At 34.8% G+C, this 12,680-nt stretch overlaps 3 protein-coding genes across 3 annotated transcripts; all 3 read right to left on the bottom strand.

Moving 5' to 3' along the window:
• Positions 1-1,478: 1,478 nt before the first annotated feature.
• On the bottom strand, positions 1,479-3,456 carry LOC131673667 (ER lumen protein-retaining receptor 3-like). The gene is made up of 3 exons (XM_058951846.1): positions 3,168-3,456; positions 2,577-2,769; positions 1,479-2,510 (listed from the first exon to the last, which is right to left on the bottom strand). The coding sequence occupies exons 1-3, from the start codon at positions 3,256-3,258 to the stop codon at positions 2,075-2,077; spliced, it is 720 nt and encodes a 239-aa protein (XP_058807829.1). The 5' UTR covers positions 3,259-3,456; the 3' UTR covers positions 1,479-2,074.
• Positions 3,457-3,710: 254 nt separating this feature from the next.
• On the bottom strand, positions 3,711-6,476 carry LOC131673668 (ER lumen protein-retaining receptor-like). The gene is made up of 4 exons (XM_058951847.1): positions 6,253-6,476; positions 5,224-5,413; positions 4,539-5,016; positions 3,711-4,283 (listed from the first exon to the last, which is right to left on the bottom strand). The coding sequence occupies exons 1-4, from the start codon at positions 6,344-6,346 to the stop codon at positions 4,242-4,244; spliced, it is 804 nt and encodes a 267-aa protein (XP_058807830.1). The 5' UTR covers positions 6,347-6,476; the 3' UTR covers positions 3,711-4,241.
• Positions 6,477-9,406: 2,930 nt separating this feature from the next.
• On the bottom strand, positions 9,407-11,217 carry LOC131673672 (ER lumen protein-retaining receptor 1-like). The gene is made up of 3 exons (XM_058951851.1): positions 10,984-11,217; positions 10,291-10,486; positions 9,407-10,227 (listed from the first exon to the last, which is right to left on the bottom strand). Exons 1-3 carry the CDS (start codon positions 11,075-11,077, stop codon positions 9,816-9,818), a joined length of 702 nt encoding a protein of 233 aa, XP_058807834.1. The 5' UTR covers positions 11,078-11,217; the 3' UTR covers positions 9,407-9,815.
• Positions 11,218-12,680: the final 1,463 nt, after the last annotated feature.

Raw genomic sequence — 12,680 nt, 5'->3', positions numbered from 1 at the left:
CATATTAATCCGACAGTATAGCAACAAGTCTTTTAATCACGATTTTGTCAGTCCTAATGATGACGGTATGCTTCTGCTCACTACAATCGACTTATGTTTTTTAGAATACATAGACATTAGTTATAAATAACGAGTATAAACAACCTTACCAATTGAATACCCCATATATGACTTAATAACTGCTCGAATTCCGCAAATATATTGGATATCAATAACAAGCCAATGAAATCTATTGCAAAAACTGTTCGATGTGCGATTTTAGTATGACACCGCCCCGCGTGCGAGCCTCACAAATTCGCAGTGTAACGTTCGACACGTTCATTTTTTATTAAACGCTCGGGGAGCCATCGCCAATCTCGGCAATTATACATGCAATATTTATTGTTCAAAAATAACGCTTCGAGTACGTGAAACGGAAACCCGAGCTCTAATTACATCCACACGCGAACGCGCTACAAATTTGCATACATAAACGGATTTATAAACGCAGACACTTGCCGTTATTATCTATATACGCTAATAACTTTTGGAAGAGAAAAAACATCGGAGACACAATAGCGTGCTCCGTACATCGAAAAACTAATATTCAAATTGTTCGTCGTGCTGCTGTGAACGTAACTGCTCATCGAATTCATCGAGTATGATTAATTTGAAATCGATTCTGTTCAGGTAATACAAAATTCATCATAGCCTACTTTCCTTGCTTCTCTTCGGTTCAATTGTCATAATATGATACTCGTGTATGAACAGTTGAATGTATTATTTACGAGAGTTGTAGATCTTCCATTGTCGTCATCTTGCCTCACCACAACTATTTAATCGCGTTACTGCTTCTCTCTCCCTCTCTCTCTCTCGTTCTCCCTCTCTCTCTCCGGACGTAGTTAAATAAATAATTCGTTCATCAGAAATGAACACTCAGGGGGTCTCCCAGCGCGTCTAGTTTTCGGTGGCCACTTTCGCACACATACGTAATCCTCGGATAACAAAAATACCTCACGAGGGATGTTTCGTTTACCGACAAAACTTTCATTGGCTCAAGCAACACGACTGTACGTGATGGCTCTGTAACTAGATAACGTGGTCGGAAAGTTTAAGTATCAATGGTTTTCGTGGATATTTTTTTTCTTACTTGGAAAATGAGTTTCTCCTGAGGATCGGTCTTTTTTTTTTTGGGTCTATTGTGTTGGTGTTTTCAAAACTTTTATAATTGTCGCTTGCTTTCTTACGTGCTCGATAAAAAAAATTGATGATGGGAATAGCTTTTATGAAAAAGAAAACGATGTGGTAGAATTAAGCGAATATCTCACCTTTTCACTCAAATAATATAACAAGTACATCGATTCTGTGAAACGAAATTGTTTTGATGAAATAAAACAAAGTGAATGTTTATTAACGAATATAATAAAAAAACTATGAGTTTTATATAGATTTCTATGTAAGTACCGAAAGGTTTTTACAAGCTAAAAACTTACTATTGATCGATCACTGTCTATTTCGTAAAAAGAACCGTTACAACTTTTATCTTTAGAGCTCTATCGTATACCCTCAGGAATCAAGTATTGCAAATATTTTCATTCCTATGCAAAGAAACAAATAATAAATGATTACATAAATAATAATAATAATAAATAATAAGAAACGGAGCTCGCGCCATTTCGCACGGACTTTTTGACATTCCATTTTTTTCTTCTCATTTTTACGACTGACTTCCACGGCGTTCGGTTGAACTATACATTTTAAGTAAAATATAACTATTTGAGATACAAAAGATCCTACAAATGAATCGATTTCAAACATGTTTATTCTAAAGTTGATATGCGCGAAGCGATAAGATATACTGTAATTATAATATATCTTATATTTTATATAGTATTTTGATTAGTAACGTAAATAAAAATCTGTTTCTTGTTAAATCGCTTGACTTTTGCAGACAGTTTTCGATTAATTATAAGTCCTTGCCAATTGTTCGAGTCAATTCATTTTGCTGCCGATTCACTTGAAATCACTATATATATATCGTAACAACTATCACACATTAGCACTCACGCTCACCCTAAAATATCAGTCAAGAGTGTCAGTACTCAGCGGTGTTTTTGATGCCATTGGACGTGACATCACTCGAGACTTTTGTCACCTCGGACATAGCATTGGCGTCTCTCAAATGGTCGTAACGAGTTTGAAACAACGGCACCATCCAACTAAAGTATCCGCAATAAATGAGCAGTTGCAGCGTGCCATTGACGACGACGAAGAGGCTATCGGCGAGAGAAGCAGTCCAAATGCCGTATCCCCAGTGAACCACATCGAAGAGCCGATAACAAGCGAGCAAACCAACGTAGAAGACGAGGGAGCTGCCCGCGTAGTCGGCGTTCCTAGTAAAGAAGATTTGCGGCAGGATGGCAAATGTCTCCAGATAGACACTGAAGTACCACAAGATCGACAAGATATCGAGGTGCTTGTAACTCGTTATTATTGCCGCCGTTAGGCACGCTCCCACCAGGTAATCGATCCTAATTAAACATACATCATTTACGTAAACAATCCGCCTTGGCCGATTGCCGCTGCGAGTCTTTCACCTGAAAGCGTCGTATTCTTGCTCATAAGTTCTCCGGCAGGCGATGAATATCACGGCCACTGTCATATAAGCAATCAACAGGTAGACGATCTTCAGTGCGAAAAACAGTATCGACACCTCCAATTCATCTGGCAGATCCAAAAACCGCGTGCTGAACGCCAGTGCATGAAGTATTTGGGTTCGACCGCTTAGACCTGTTGGACAAAGAACATGCGCAATCGATTCATAGAATTATGATAAGCCTGTTACTTTGATCAATCGCTCCTTTCCTTGCTCTTGTCTGCCAATTTACGCCTACGACTCTAACTCGTCAAGAAATTCATTCTCTGCGCGAGATAAGTATCGAGCGCTATCTTATCTGTATTTCCAGGGCAAATAATGCCTTATCGTGATCGTGCACCTTATTGTCACTACAGATCTACCAAAATTTCATATGCTATCATCTAAGATTTGTTAGTTTTCGACAACAAAAGCCTTTTGAGTCCAAATACTGAATTGCATGCACTTGAACGCCACGTTCCTAGGTTTTCTGCATCGTTACTAGTCTTTAATCAAGTTTGGCATGTCAACGCACTGTATAATACTTACTTACCAGAGCAGTTGCGCGTAAAAACGATCTTGATGAGAAGTATGAGCATAGCCGCAAGCTGCAGCACTACACCGATATTTTGAAAGTCCTTCATGATTCTCAACAAGCACAAATCGTCAAAACTCTAACAAGCTATTTAACGAGCCTTTGTTTTACTCTTGAAGTCAATGAAATACATCAAAGCCAATGGTAACACATCAACTTCTGAACGATGATGACAGAAACTCCGACAGCGGGTCTTTTAAAATGCCGTTTATAGTGGCGGAATACGCGCATGCGTTGTCGATCAGATGTGATATCCCACCAGTTTCGTAATTCCCACTGAATGGTTTTTTAGCAATGGATCGTTATTGCCCTAGTAAGATACCAATTGGTTTCGCCTTTGTGTTGACGTATCACAATCATTATCGCGTTTACCGAAAGCCTTCGCACACGGAGATGTAATAAATTCTGCTTCAATTGTGTGGTCTATCGGTTGTTGTTGTATAACGTATATGAATGTCATTAGTCATACTAACAATATAAGATCGACCGATTTGCTTTGAAAATAATTTATTTTTATCAAAAATATACATGGAGAGTTGTAAACATTTTCATCGATGGAATCCGGCTTGTACAGAAAATACGTGCATACAATATAAGAATATAAAAGCACATGTAATATCGTTAAAAATTAATAATTGAGTACGAAAATAGTATGATGTTATTTACAGAGAAAACTCATATCTAATTAAACTTTATAATTATTAGTCTGCCTTATCATGAGCTCTCACATAAGACTACTACACGTGTAGTTTTGGCAAAGCTAAAAGAATATTATTGTGATTCTAGAATTGTAATACACTGAATCGCCATAAAGATCCATATCACGAAAGATATGTTTTCAGCACATTGTACGAAACGTTACTTTGCCACACGCTCAGTGAAAAACGTGCGTTTAAATTCGCGCTTTGTACACGTTGTTTTAAAAAATACTGTACATGACATGTTTAAGAACTAAGTTCTGATAAAAAGACAAAAATCTACTTTCCTGCATTAGTTAACTAATGTACTATTGTGAATCATATACTTAGACGATCAATATTTCTCAACAGTCTTTTCTGTAGTTAGGAGATTTTTCTGCAACAAAACATATATTAAATTATTTTATGATGATCATGGTGGAGATATTCATTACATCGTAACGTGAACTGTGCATTTAACTCCGTGATCTTTTATAAATTGTCAAAATATTAAATAAGCGCGATAAGAGCAGAGTCCTAATAATTCATACGATCGAGTACTTTCGTATTACGTAAAATATACATCTGACTCCATTGTAAGGTCGGTACAACGAGAAATAATCATCATGAAAAGTTAAAGAAAGCAACCTACCTTGTCATTGTCGACTCCAGTCAGAAATGTTGGTGTGAGCACAATTGTGCTTACGTTATTGGTAAGATGGCCCGTCTTTGGGATGCCGTTCTCTACGTTGACCTCGATGGTTGCCACAGTCGGTTGAACGTCGTGCATTTTGCCGTTGAACAGCAACGGCAAAATGCACCGAAAAAAGTCGCAATACAAAACTAACTGCACCATGCCAGCGCTTAAACTGAGCTTGTCGTAGTGGTGGCTCTGGTAAAAATACTGATAGGCCCAGTGCGCGATATAAAGCGCCTTGTAGATACATATCGCGGCGATGTAGCAGATAATGTGCTTGTGGATGCGCTTGGACCTGTGAACGAAATGAAATTGCGGCACCATCGCAACTGCTTCCAGATATATGCTGAAAGTCCACAATATTTCCAAATAGCTGAACTCGTAATTCACTAGCAGGGCTATCACGATGCACGGGATCATCAGTATCTCCAATCTGCAAGTTTTTTTCTCGCGTTAACATATTTCAGTTTGTGTGGGTTGTTGATTAAATTTGTTTGAAGATTCAAACGCGAGAGCTGTCAAGAAATATGATTCAGCTTCTTACGCCAGAAATGTTACTGAGAAGAATACGTAGATTCCACGAGCGACAAAATCTCACAAGCAAATAGTGTTAAAAAACTAGTTTGTAGTAGCTACTGACCTAGCTATGTCATACTTCTTCTCGTAAGTTTTCCAGAATAAAAAGGTCATCGAGAATAAAGTGACATAAGTTAGCAGGATGTAAATAATCTTGAAGAAGGTATTCTCTCTAGATATGAAAGTCGTGAACACGTCCAGATATCTCGTCGTAAATACCACAGCGTACAGGAATTGAGATTTGATGCTTATGCCTGTAATGCAAATCGAAAGACACTTTAGTAATGCGAAACGAATATAAATGCTTCGCCTTCAGTATAATTATCACGTTCTGATTATATGCAGTTGTATAAAAAGCACATCTATTTTGGAGTCGATTAAAAATAAAAAAGAAATTGAAATGTCTACACCGCTATATGTACATACTTTTGCGTTAAACGCTTGATTATTAGCAATGTTAGAACAATACGTTTTTATAACCAACAGAAGCAATATACCATTACTGTTATTATAGAATAAAAAAATCACTTTTATTGAAAAATGTCATTTAAAGATGTCAAGATGAATAAAATAGGATATAAGTATTGTTTTAGTTGTTTCAATGTCGAAAATTTGTAAAACAAAAATACAATTATGGGCATTGATCGCAACTTGTTGACGTGCAATTCGCTTGATAAATTAACAGCTATTTAAACAAAGCATGAACTTTTTCGGAATACACATCAGACATCATAATTTCTGTAAGATTATCATATGTATATACCCGAACACTTATATATTGTACAAATCATTAACATACGAAAATGTTTTCAAAAAAATAAATTAAGTGATTATACCAACTACAGAAAAGACATTGTTGTCATAGCAACGTTGACTAATATAGCCAACTTTCCGAAACACGCCCTAGTTGGGAATATCCACGTGGGATCCTACCGGGACGCCATATCTTCCCCGATTTGTACGTTAAAAGATAAATACTCAAAACATTCACTGCTCTATAGTTGGTATTCTAGATATTTTAGAGATTTGTACTAATGTACATATACGTGCATATGACCCTACAGGTAAATATATATCTAACTGGAAAACTCACCAGTGCAATCTTGAGTAGCCCAAATTTTCACTAGCAAGGCAATCATTGCCAGCAAATGTAAGTAACTACCGACCCAATATATTTTGTCAAGCATGATTGCTAGATTTAATTGTTAATACACTTGAGGATTAACAAAAACTTAACAATTTTAAGACCTGTCGAGACGGACTTGTAGTACACAACTATACGCTTGCTTGGTCGCAGCAGTTTATAGTCAAAAAAAAAACGCGTCACCGGCAAAAGTGCGCGCAGCGCTCTCTCTGGTGAGCTGGGTGAGCTGAGGAAAACTCATTTGGATTTGAGTTGCCGTTGCGCTCTTAAACAATAGATTACAATATCACTGAGGCACGTTAGAGGAGCACAGTTCATGTTTGACCATACAAGCAAAATGACTTCCTATGGAAAATTAACAATAATTTCAACACTGAAAATTGAGGGGTGAAAATAATACGATTTAAAATTTTAATACAATTATAAGATCTTTGTAAGATTTAACTAAAATACTTACATTTATAATATTACTCGAGACAAACACTGAAATCATTGATATGTTACACTTTGCATCGACACGTGCTTATCAACTATTATCAATTAATGCGATAGCGGAACGCATACGAGTAAACACGAAGTTATAGCAGGCCCCGGCACTTTATACGGTATGATGGTTATTCCGGGCTCCGTAGAATAAAATTAATTATTTTTTTCACGCTTATGCCTTTCAAGTATACATTTTACAAGTTTAATTGATAGTCTAGAATATTACCTATCACCCGAGAAAAGTTTCAGTTTAATTGATGCAATTTTGATAAAGTTACACGAAAAAGAAATTTTGAAAATGTACTTTTATTTTTTTCTTAAGAATATGAATTTGTTCTCATGTCCTTAATAAACATTGCGAGAAGTGTACCATACGTTAGTCAATGCAATGGGCGTATAACTCGGATGAAGGAACTCAGCTGTAAATCGATAGTAATTGTTCCAAAAATATTATAGCAAAACTATGCGTCATTAGTAAGGATAGGAAAACTGATTATTAATCCTACGCAATTTCGTTTTCATTAATAAAAGGATTGCTAAAGTTGTTGACCCACAGATTGTCGATAATTGTATCTGCATAGCTTTTAAATACAATTTTTACATACATAAACTTGCTCAATTGTTAACAAAAATTACGCGCAGTTTTTCTATCCAATCAAAATATTATTATAACCATCCGTCAAAGAACAAATATTTTTTCTCACTATGCACCTGAAAAATCAGTCGGTAACATAGGTACACTTATATTTTTATTCTAATTTAATTTTGTTGATAGAGCTATTAATACATTATTATTTTCCTCTAAGTATTTTATAGATAAAATATTAAATTAAAGACCGTTCAGTAATTTTGTATTATCTACATTATCACAAAAATTTTTTACATCTTGAGACATATCTTTGTAAATATGGTTATAATAATATTTATGTATGAACGAAGATTTACAAAACGTACAACTTATTGATTCACTCCATTATAAGAGTATATAGCACTAAGCAAATCGTGATTGACTGTTTCGAATGCATATGTAGAATGGGCCCAAAGAGCCCCCAATGCAATTCATATACGCACATTACTATACTATGTAAGAGTTGATGTATATAGGTCATTGCTGTTTGTAGGAACCAATTCTGTATTTTCAATGAAAATTCTAAAATCAATTTCCATGCTATCTTAATATTTCACTAACAAATATTGTTTGTTCATTTATCAATAAATATTAAAAATAGCTATTACTACTCAAGTATATACATTCTTGTAAAAAAAAGTTCATTTTAGTTTTATACAAAAATAATTACAGTCATTATCGTAAAGTAGATACGTTAGTGAGAAGACGGGAAATAAATATAGTTTTCTTATTATTTTATATAATAATTTATTTCATACTTTATGTGATTATACAAAAATAATATGATACAACAATGTGTCATTATAAGATATTATTATAAAAATCAGTAGTAAATTTATCTATATAAAACTCTTTTACTTTTTTTATAATAATACAATCGCAAATTTTCAAAAATATTGGCATATTGCTTTCAGTCAGAGAGCCACAACTATCTAAAAACTATCTAATTGTTACACACTATCTGGGTGTTTTTAAATTTTGAACTTTGCGGATCATGAATTAATGTGCGGGATAAAGTATACATTTATATGTGCATAATAATATCAGAGAAGCTGCACGCTACAGTCACATACGATTTAAGTAAACGAAGATTTCTTATTCTTATAAAAATTATTATTAAGTAGTAATATTAATTGCAAGGTAGTATACTATTCATTAGAAAATTCATTATAAAAGTCTTCTTTGCAAACCATAACTTGTAAGCTGTATATCGAATATATCGAAACATTTTAGTTTATCCAAATTTTAATGTTCAATCCAAAAATTGTTAGGTCGTGTAAATAATCAGCCACATGAATGCATTAATCGCCTTTGCAAATAATTTGCACTACGGGCTTCATCTGAATCTGTTATATCATTCCGATATGACGACGTTTGCCAATTCCCGACAACGAGCGTTTGTCTCAGATGTTCATTTTGTTAGAATTAAAAACCATGATGTGTATGACATATAAGAGCAAAAATTTTGTTTTGACTTCAACCAAAATGGCTTGTCTTAGAGAATTAACATCTCAATTTAACACTAAAATTGAATGGTAAAATGGTAAGAATTAAAATAGTAAAAATATTTAACCGATTGTTTTTTCGTAGTTTCAATATAAAAAGATCTTTCTCCAAGATTTCAACAAACGTTGAAAAATTATGATTTTTCAGAGAATAATGTGTCATAATAATTTATCAAAATATTTGGATATAAATAAATTATTCAAAAATGAACTGAAAAAAAGAAACCATGTTAAGTGTGTATTTTACAACAATATTAGTCAAACAGAAACCTAAACTGTTAGAATAGCCATATTGAAAACATCAAACTTTATATTGGATAATTGGATCAATTTTATTAAAAAATGAAATATGAAAATGCAATAAAAACACAATGTGTCGGTGGTTTCAATCAATAAGCCAAAATAACGTTTAAAATAATTTTTTATTTACGTATGATCTCGATGAATATAAATAATGTGTAATCACTTTCGTCAGTGACAAATTTATTCTAAGTAAATTATTTATAAAAATATGTTTTACCTAATTAAAAAAAATAAAACTTATGTCAGCATATTTTACACGACTTTCTACATACCCATTCAATTTTATTTTCTAATTCACGATAAGAATGTCAAGATTACTTCTGGCCACACGTGGTAAATCTAATTCATTCACCTGTAGTTAAAAGCGTGAAAATGATATGTAAAAAGCGAGTTCAAGAGCTTCCATATCTCAGTACAACGTGTCCAAGAGTTTCTAGATTGTCGTTAATTTAAAAATGAAAGCTTGAATCTAGGAGCAAATAAGTCTTGAGCCTCTCTTGGTAACGCAAAATCAGACCTGTGTTTTTATTTTATTGTCGTCATAATTTTCAATGAAAATATTCAGTTAGCCATATGATCGAGCGTATAAACTAGACTGGCTGTGGAGTTCTGCTATCAGTTGTTGTGGTATTAGAAGTGGCCTGCATTCGTGCTTTATCGCGGCGATACATCAACCAGGGTAGAATCCTCAAGAAAAAGTCGCAATATACAATTAAGGACGCGACATCAGCCACCCTAACAACGTATTCGTACATGTAATGCGGCCTGTAATCCACAAAATTTACAATACTGTGGGCAAGGGAGAGGGAGCAAGAAATGGCCATCGCCACGATATAAATAATGATATAAGTGTGAATGCGCATCGATTCACTGATGAAGTGGAACTGCGGCACCATAGCCACTATTCCAAGCATCATTCCCAAGTTCTTCATCGTTTCACAATAGTTATCCTGCTTGATCCAAAGAGCCCATATTACCATGGGTAACACTATCGTGGAAATTCTGCGCCATAAACAAACACATCAATGTCTTTTTCAAAGTAATAATTGCATTTGTCAATGTTACCTGGTAGTGTCATATCTTTTTTCGTACGTCCCCTTAAAGAAACACAGAATTGACACTACAATGGCGTAGGATAACGCCACGAAGACTATTTTTACGATTTCGAATCCCAGCAAAGCGGTCGATTCGAGAAACACATGATCTGCATATTGTAGTGTAAGAGCCACAGCAAAGAGATATTGACTTTTGGCACTGAGTCCTGTAAAAGAAATAGATTTTTATACTCAATTACATTCACGTATGTAATTCATGAATTCTAAATACATAGAAAATTTATTAGAAGTTTCTCATAACATTTCAATATTTTTATTCGCATAAAAATTCCGTCGGATTTCAACTAAACTACAATTATGTTATAATATGAAATATGTTTAAATAATATTGTTCAAGATACAAGAATCAGTGGCAGTAAATAAATTTCGATGTACTACAGTTTTAACATAAAAAAATCTGATTCTTTTACCATTAAAACTAATTACTCTCGTTATGATAACAGATACGAGGTACTTATAAAGAAATGCGTATTATGCGTGCGAACAATTGTATACGGTTTTATTATACACATAAATTATTGTGTACAATAACATGGTACGAATCAGTATCCATTCTTTCGCTATGTTACACTGCACAACAATTTGTGTGTATAATAAAACCGTGCACAGTTATCCGCACGCTGCGTATTATGAATCAGCTTACCTGAACAATCTCGAGTCCACCAAATTCGGAAGAGTAACCCAAGATTCGCCAGCAAGTATATAACAATGCCATGTAACCATATCATTTGATACATGACTACCAAAGTTTATTACTATTGACGATCTAACAAAATTTTCTGAGTTGCATTTGGTAGATTGTTCGAATTATCTTTCATTAATTGCAGGTATTAGCATGTGATGTTTGCGATTCATCTTACAATTCTATACGTCGATAGGCAAAAAGAGCTGCATGCTCAGGAGACACTGACAACGCAAGCTATATAGAAATACCAGAGCGGTCCAAAAATCCACGTCCCGTAGGACGCATGCGCTACGTTTTAACGAGCAAACATCACCGACTCACAGTGAATTTTGGAAAAAATAGTTTTTGGTCCTGTAGCTATATCAATTCAACTGACTACTTGATATCGTAAACTTTTTTCAAATCTTTTTTTATTGACACCACTATAACTTCATTACCTCTACTTTTGTAAATGATTTTATTCATAGATTTAATCTGAGCGTCTAATTCTCTTCGAAAATAGTTACAGAAGAAGATAAATATGAACTTCAAGATGAAAAATATTAATCTTACGTTACCGTTAATGATGTAATGATAATAATCGTGACCCATGTTTCTCATACTGACAAAGTCATACGTAAATAAGCCAGTAATATAGGGCAAAACTCATCTATCGATGTGCATATTTTTTAAGGTCAATTGGAATTGTGGAATTCAAGACACGACGTCGAGGTACAAACCAAATGTGCATTTTATTCTGGTAAATTGACTGCCGTCGTAATCCCTGAGTTCCGCCAATAGTATAAAGTTCACAATCATTCCTCCGATCAGCCTAGGGATGACAAATAGACAATTGATAGTGAATCTTGCCTCAACTCGAAATATAAAGTGAATAGTACATTATGCAACGAGTGCGCAAAGTAGGTGATTCCCGCACGCGTGAGTTTGCCGCCCGAGCGAAGCTATCAATGCGCGTGCGCTATCACCTTAATTGTGCACAAGTTGCGTATACTATTTTTCCTACTAAGCTGTGCAAAGTTCGATTTTGCGCACGATAGTAGAAAAATAGTACATTACGATACAAGTGCGGGAAAGTAGATTCTTGTCTCGTGTGGCGTTTACACCCGAGCGAGGCGAGGGTGGAGACGAGAAACTCTTTCCCGAACATGTGCCGTACCGTATTTTTTGATACGACGTATGGAAAGTGTGATTTTCAACTCACTTTTTCTATCGAGTGTGCGGGAAAGACGCACTTTGCGCACGGAGTATCGAAAACTTATTTGTCGACACTCCGTGCGGAAAGTGCGTTTTCCCGTACGCTCGGCAAAAAACGTGCGCTGAAAATCGCACTTTCCACACGTCGTATCAAAAAATACGTTTTTGAAATAAATATTTATAAATTTTTGAAATATTATGAAACTTAGAGTCTTCAAATTGAAATGTCAATGTTTTCAGAGGATGCATCTATCGCTCATATCAATACTTATCCGACTAATTAACAAATTGAGCGATGATGATACAACTTGTTGCTGCAGAATAAACGATTCTCAGATGCACTCGATAATGGATACATCGCAATTGATCTTCAACGGGCTACTTCAAAATTGCTGACAATTCATTCGAGAAACTCATACGCTTTATCATAGCAACAGGTGCAGTCTGTTTTAAAATTGATT

The sequence above is a fragment of the Phymastichus coffea genome, unplaced genomic scaffold (genome assembly GCF_024137745.1).
Source record: "Phymastichus coffea isolate CEN01 unplaced genomic scaffold, Cenicafe_Pcof_1.1 PCOF00190, whole genome shotgun sequence".
In the NCBI taxonomy this organism is placed as follows: Eukaryota; Metazoa; Arthropoda; class Insecta; order Hymenoptera; family Eulophidae; genus Phymastichus; species Phymastichus coffea.
This window is presented reverse-complemented; position numbering and strand designations above follow the sequence as displayed.